Below are 7,500 nucleotides of genomic sequence, written 5' to 3'. Positions count from 1 at the left end.
CTCCTCTGCTGTGGCCTCGTTGTCCCGGATATACATCAGCCCGGGAATGAAGTCCTTATCAACCTGAGAACAACATGGATCAGAGCCTTAGAGCTTTAGTTTTCACATGGGGTGTGTCTGAGTGTAAGAGACTGCAGGCCCCGTGAGCTTCACGGCGAGACGCTCAGTCTCGTGCTAAAATCTTTTCTCATCTAACCTTTTGAAATATTTCAGGGGGGCAGCAAAACAAAAGCAGCATTGAATCAGAGAAATCTTTTTCCCCGGCTCACTCTCCCCGGGATGCTTCAGGAGCGTATGATCAGAGCATGAGGGCAGGAAGGGGACTCACACCAAGGCCAGCTAGCAGCTTCTTATGAAAAAAAAAACTGCTTTTATGAAAAAGCAGGATGGAAGATTCCAGAAACATGGAGAGTTCTGTACCAGCAACGAGCCATGAACAGTCAGGCTCCGATCTTAATCCCAGGTGGAATGTATAGTAAAGTGTGTTTTTTTTTTTGCTCTGTTGTAATACAGATCATGTGAACTGGAGGAGTTATGAAACATCATCCTTTGGTTTTACAACCTGAGGTGAACAAGTTTGCTTCGATGCAGTAACAGCTTAAAAGGGGTCATAGAATGCAAAACCGAGTTTACATTGACATGGATGAATAAGGATAGTTCAGAGGGTGAAATGGACGTACAGAGAAGTTCAAACCCCATTAACACCACCTTTTCTCTGCAGATCTCACAATTCTAAACGTCCACCATAAAACGGGCGAATCCAAACGAAGCCCCAAGTTGAACAACATCAGGGGACTTTTCCCGTTCTCTGTCTGCTGTTCTTGTGAACTGGAACAGCATCAGGGCTGAGGATGATCACGTTTCACGAGTACACAAGCATGAGAACGCACAAGTACACAGATTAAGAAACGGCCACAGTGAGGACTGATGCAGCGTAACAGAAGGGAACCCTGATTGTACTTTTTTTGGTCTTCAAAAAAAAAATAAAAAATTGTATTCATTTTTTCAAGGTTGTGGTTTCTCAGATAAGAAAAGTGAGGAAAAGCTACTTTATATGTGTGAATGTTTTTTACCCCCCAGAGTTTAAGAGAACGGTTCTAATATTTTCTTATATTATAAAAACAAGCAGCACACACTCAGCTGAACACACGTTTACAGACACCTACCTCACTGAGGTCAGCGATGGTCAGGTTCATCCCTGCCAGCTGCTTCCATACAGGCTCTGCTAGATTCAGGCTGAGAGGGCTTCCTGTTCGGATTGCGATTCCCAGGAGGACTCCTGCAGACAGAGCAAAGCAGAGTTTGTAACCCACACATCAGACCAGACACTGATGTTGAGGAAAATTCCAGCAGTGGAAGAAAATATTTCTTATTAACTCCTGAATATTTTCTATGGGAATGTAATCTTTCATGGTTATACTGTAACAGAGATCAGGTGGATTATACCTAGGAAGCGAAACATGCTCATGTGCAGAGAGGACTTGGCAGCGGGGTTAAGAAGGAAGCAATCCCTGTTGGCGCCCGATTCGTCGCGTCCGTTTGGCGTGACGATGAGCAGCGGCGTCAGGGAGTTCTGTAGCTCCTCGCACATTTCGGCGATGGACTCGCTGTAGCCTCCGCCACAGTCGTCCACAGACTCGCCTGACAAAAGGAAGGGGTTTGTCAAACTGGGTACAATCATTGGAAACAGTGTATGGTAGAAATGTAAATGTTAAAGCACTTGAACTTTACAATATTTGCTCATTTGTGTTTTCCTTCAAACATATTATCATAAACATCTGAAAAGCATTGTGTTCCACAGAGCTAACAGAGCTTAAATTTACTAAAAACTAACAGGATAATCAAAGCAAGTAGCTCCAGCCACCTTCCCATTAACAATGGCTTAGGTTCCTTATCCCCACAGCATCATCCTGCCACCAACATGTTTCACAGAATCCCCCGTGTTTTCAAACAGCATTCCCCTGCAGGCCCACATTTTAAATTTCTATCTCATTTAAGCCATGCTTTCTGACAGGAAGAGTTATTTTCTTTTTTTTCCCCAAAAGTTTCTCATCCTGAGCAGCAAATCTCTTCTACTAAAGGTTGCAGAGATTCGCAGAGAAATGAAAAGCAGGGACAAAACTTCTGCTGCTTTTATAGTCCATACAGCATTTCCCAGTCTACCTAATATTTTGGCAGACTCCTGTGGGGCACAAACCACAAGCTTGAGGAAGTACAACATGAAGAAGTAGGAAAAACTGTTTTTTTTTCTACTTTGTGTCTTCCAAGAGTGACAGTAACTTCTTTTGGATTTTTTCCCCCAACCTGTTGACTGTGGTGATATTTATGGGCCAAATCAAAAGCTTTTGCTCCACGTTTACATTTTCAAACCCAGCAGGAGCTTTCAATTGTCCACCATGTTTTCCTGGACTTGTCCATGTAGTTACAAATTTTCCAGACGCGTCAAGCAAAAACCAACGTTATGGGCCCCTTTGGTACATCTGTAATAACTGTCCTTCTTTCTTCACGGACGGGTCTTAGTAGGGTTACAGTGGTGCCAATTGTCCAATCTTTAACTGATGCCTTGGGACAAATTCCTGACCCTGCTTTAGATCGCCCTCCATGTTGTTTGTCCTCCAATGATCTCCAAATCCTTTGAGGCAGTGCAGCATTCATTTGGAGGGAGGAGGACATCAGGGGAAAGGAGACTAAACCCAAATGCACCAAATGTTTTGTTTTACTGCTAACGCTGTAGACAATAACACATCCACTAATGCCCGCCTTACTAATGGTGTGCATTTGTAGCAATGTAGATTTTTTTTTTCCTGTGTGAGACTGAATTCTGGGAATGAAGGAGGAGCCCAGGCTTCCCATTGTGGACATGAACACATACCCACAAATTTAACCTTCCACACGCGATGGGGGAGCAACAGGCTGTCTGGGCTGAACGAGCTCATTTTGGCACACATCTGACCAAACACGGACTTGGTTCCGTCCGGACCTGCCAGACCCCCTTTGCTGCGGGAACGCTTCACCTGCAGAGCGGAAAACAGGAAAAATAAATAGAAACGAAGAGGAAAAAAGGTCTGACTTGTTCCTATTCTGTGGTCGATGAATTCCTGTCAGAGACACGGTGAAGGTGGCTCAGTCAGACAGGGACAGAACAGTTTCAGAACTCTCTGTGGGGGCTTAACGTTACAGCAGGAAACCCCCTTAAGGCAGGAAGGAGTGCAGATCACACACCATCAGAGAAAAAAGAAAAAAAAAGAATCCTCTTATGAAAGACATCACATGAAACAGTCAGGAGCAAGGCTGGAGTGTAGCATCTCAGGGGGAGAGGAGGAGGGATGCAGAGCACAACCAACATGGAAAGAGGAGTTCTTAAGCAACCATTTATTAGTATATGGGGCCTTTAAATAAGAAGGTAATAACACCTGTATTCTGTTCAGCTCCACCACAGGTCCATGCTGCCTGTCTCTCACCATCGTAGCTTGGACCACCTTCCTGAAAGCTGCTTCCTGTTTGCAGACAAAGTTATAAGGAATAAAATAAATCCCCCTTGGTTTTACACTATGAGTTTATTTCTAATACGTTCTAATTCGTGGTGGTGACCCACCTTGCCCTGGGAGATGAGGATACCCCTGAGCGTATCAAAGCCGACCGACGGGCCGTGGCTGGTCTGACCCAGCCGGCCCTCCAGGTCAAACATAGGAATACACGGACAGAAAAGCTCAGAGAAGTGATGCAGCAGCAGGAGTCTGTTCCTCAGGCCCATGATGGGGATCTCCTGGAGATGATTGTACTCCATGGGGACCTTAAAACACAAGCAGGGAGGTTGAGGAGAAGCATAAATAGAGATTTCAAGGTCTGAGATGGAGAGAGAGACAGGGCTGCAAAAACTTGACTTTACTGCCACCCAGTGGACGGTACCTGTGCAGGGAGCTTCCCAGCATTGGTGGGCTTGCTGGTTGACCAGGCGAGGGTGTGAGCAGAGCCACAGGCCACTCTGTTGATTTTCTTCCCCTGCAGCGCTGCAACCAGTCGGGGCCTCTGGATGGCGTTAGTGGTCCCATCTCCCAGTTGGCCCTCATCGTTATCTCCCCATGTGTAAACCTCTCCTGTGGGCCACGAAACACGCAGACTTTTAGAGAGGCTGCTGTGTCACAAAACTATTCACACCGACTGAACCTCTTCACATTTCCCCATGTTATAAACCCAAACCCCAATGAGATATAATATTTTTTTGTGATAAACCAGCAAAAAATGACAATTATAAGACATGATAACTAAAGATTTACAAAGAAATGTCTGTAAGATCTATTTTAAGCATCCACTATTTATTTTATTCAATCTGTGTTTTTAATTTAAATTCGTTATGTTAATACAGTTAATCTATGTATAATATAGAGGAAAAATCCGTAATAATTTTCTAAATTTTTGCTTCAATAAAAGAGTGGAGAGAAATAAATCCACTGTTAGGTCTCACTTCACAGCCTACATTGGAAACAAATGTAGCTGAATACTGAAGCTGCCAATCAAAGCTGAAGAGAAGATGAGAAGATCAGAGCTACAGCTAAATATTTAGATATAGGAATGCCCTCATTAAGCAACAAATCATAAACTTTTGACCGGATTTTATTCTACAGCACCTGGTGCGTATCATTGCATGGCGAAGCCCGTCCTTCTCAAACACTCTCCTATGTAACTTTAGAGGGTTGGATCCATCACTAAATGAGTCATGTGACCGAGAGCGCCGCTTGATGCCAATCTGAGCTTCCCTGAAAGATTAACGCTAACTGAGCTAGAAGTTGTTGTGAGGAAATAAAACAGATATGACTCTAATCTGATCAGACGTATTTCTGGTTCTCTGATTTAGGATTTAATCTAGAGGAATGAGTGATTTTCCTGCTTTTACAATTAACGACATGACTTCTCAATCTGCTGGCTGCAGTGGTTTGTTTTCAGGCTCCAAAACACTGAGAAAGACTTTTTAATTTTGCAACTGTTCAGGGTCCAGAGATACGGAAGAGGATCAGGGCAATTAAAAACAAAACAAATAAAAAAACAAGAAAAAGTATTCCTAATTCTATGAGAAGAATTCTGAGATTAAAGTAAGAAATCAAATGCCATTTTTGTTTTGAGTTTCTTTTTTTGTTTTGTTTTTTTGTTTGGCCCATTCCTTCATTCATTTGGAATGGGAATTGGCAGCATCGGATTTTATTTAGGGGAACAAAGTAAGTTAGGGGGCATAAAACAAATACTACCCACACTTTTCAGATTATTTTGTATAAAAATTATCCTTTAACTTTCCAATAAAGCTAAAATATAATAGTATTATCATTTAGTATAAAATAATAATTTTGCAATGTGACAAACGGAAAAACTTTTAAGAGTAACTCTTCTGTCAGGCTATTTATCAATCTGAATGATTATAAAATATCTTTTGTTTTATTTAACCTTTTATTTGGAAAGGCAAGTTACAATTACTTCGTACAGATCAGCTTCCATAACAACGAGCAGGAGTAATATAAGCCAATCCAGGATTTTTGTATAATAACCAGACATCCATAACAAAAGGGTGACTGGGGGGGTAGGGGCGGGTCTAGTCTGATTTTTCTCATGTTAAGGGAAACAACATTTTGCCCTCCTTCTGAACCGGGGTGCAGTACACAGCACAACAGCATTTAATTGTGAAAGATATATTTAGTCCACAGGGAATACTGATTTAACATAGTTGGTCCATTTAGACCAGATCCTGAAGAATGATTCCCATAAACCTTGAACCCTAAAAGTCAACTTCTCCAGAATATAGATGTCTTGTACAATATTGATCCAGTCCTTTAACTGTAGGAGCCTCTAGTGATTGTCTTTTTGCTTGCTGCCAGAAGCATTAACATCAGATTTTTGTCCCCCAGAGTCCACTTATCAAATGAAATGTTTCCAAAGTATAAGGATTCACATTTACATGGGATTATAAAAGATTTTAAATCAATGTTCAGGCAGACAGTACCATCTGGGGAAAGCCAGTAACGCATCTTACCATCTTCTGTGCAGCAAACACAGTGCAGAGACCCTGTGGCGATAGCGATGACTTTCTTCCCTTGAAGCCCCTGGACTTGTCTAGGCCGTCGGACGTGGTCATCAGAACCATGGCCCAGTCTGTGGTAGTCACCTTTCCCCCTTTAGGTGGGACAAACACAGAGCGGAGCCCTCTGTCACCCAAAACCCAGACAGGACAAAAAGTCTGAGGCTGATCCGTGTGTAAGAGATGGCGCACATACCACGTGTAGACGGCCCCGGATTTAGTGAGCGCCACAGAGAACTGAGAGCCGCACTCCACTTTCACCACTCCCAGGCCAGTTAGAGAGTCAATCTAAGGAAATTAGATAAAAACAAAACACCTCCTAATGTCATTCCTATTATCACAGAGCACATTTAGCCTTAATGATAATGTCCCATATAGCAATGCTATGCATTTATGAATGAAAACAGGTCATTTATTTATATATTTATCTTATGCATTTAAAATAAATTCTTCATGCTTCAAACGTGGCCTTCAAAGCTTTGTTCAGAGGAACGTCTTTATGCTCAAAGGGAAGCATTCCAGAAACCAGCCTGGTGCTTTGTGATTTATTGCCCAGCGTCTGCAGCAGCACCAGACCGTCTCTGATCATTTATTAGGATCCTGACGAGTTTTTTCTTCCTCCGTCTACATCTGTCTCACAGCTGCCAGTGAATCTTTATCTCACCCAGCAAACAGCACAGAGAGCCATTTAATCTTGTACGGTGTCGCTAGAACGGCTCATTTAAAACACCTTTTAGGAATTAGACATCCAACGCTGACTAGTACCGGTAAGAATTCATAACAAAGCTGTAAATTAGCATAAAGACCCTTTATAAATCTCAAGACACCTCAAAATCAGAAGGAAAAGTACTTAGAAGGTTTTACTCAAACGCACTAATTATAAAATAAATGATTCAATAAGAGCGTCTACTTCCTGCATTTGGTACTGGATTGGTCTGACCGATAAACAGAGCAACAGCCTGTACCAATGATCTCTATTTATTCACTGGATTGCCGATAGGCCGTTGGTAGTACACGGTGTTGTGAAGTCACCAGCCGCCATATTGGTACTCCCTAGTTAGACCAGTCGGAATGCCAACAATATGTGTGCTACAGCATCTAACAATGATGATTTTCTCATTTTCAGGGGGGCTTAAGACTTTTAAAACAAAGAAAAAGTAATCACTTTGTCAAACACTTGCTGTTTCATAGCATAAGTAGGTTACTGTGATGTATGGTAGAAAAAATTTGAAATCACATTTCATAGTCGGTATTAAGTCAATGAAATCTATAAATCATGTAATATAACATATTTTACAAATTATCACATGTGTGATTGACAGGGTTAAGGCCGTTTCAGCAACATGTGTTAATGTAGCATAATAATACTGTAGTCAGTAGGGATGCACGATATAATCGGGCCCCTATCGGTATCGGCCTTAAAACTGAATATCGGA

The 7,500-nt window shown here is 42.2% G+C and overlaps 1 protein-coding gene across 4 annotated transcripts in view; it reads right to left on the bottom strand.

Moving 5' to 3' along the window:
* LOC107095406 (E3 ubiquitin-protein ligase HERC2) overlaps positions 1-7,500 on the bottom strand; it is an 81,188-nt gene that overhangs the window by 3,812 nt on the left and 69,876 nt on the right. For all 4 annotated transcript variants that reach the window (XM_015391487.1, XM_015391491.1, XM_015391490.1 and 1 more), the window contains 9 exons: positions 6,261-6,352; positions 6,020-6,159; positions 3,910-4,097; positions 3,596-3,793; positions 3,414-3,497; positions 2,873-3,014; positions 1,447-1,641; positions 1,167-1,279; positions 1-63 (listed from right to left, as the gene is read on the bottom strand). The exon at positions 1-63 is cut by the window's left edge and continues 128 nt beyond it. In XM_015391487.1, coding sequence (XP_015246973.1) covers positions 1-63; positions 1,167-1,279; positions 1,447-1,641; positions 2,873-3,014; positions 3,414-3,497; positions 3,596-3,793; positions 3,910-4,097; positions 6,020-6,159; positions 6,261-6,352 — 1,215 coding nt within the window. The remainder of the gene's footprint in view (positions 64-1,166; positions 1,280-1,446; positions 1,642-2,872; positions 3,015-3,413; positions 3,498-3,595; positions 3,794-3,909; positions 4,098-6,019; positions 6,160-6,260; positions 6,353-7,500) is intronic.

This window comes from Cyprinodon variegatus, unplaced genomic scaffold (genome assembly GCF_000732505.1).
Source record: "Cyprinodon variegatus isolate N-32 unplaced genomic scaffold, C_variegatus-1.0 Scaffold544, whole genome shotgun sequence".
NCBI classification, from domain to species: domain Eukaryota; kingdom Metazoa; phylum Chordata; class Actinopteri; order Cyprinodontiformes; family Cyprinodontidae; genus Cyprinodon; species Cyprinodon variegatus.
The sequence above is the reverse complement of the archived record's forward strand: the minus strand, read 5'-3'. Positions and strand labels throughout refer to the sequence as shown.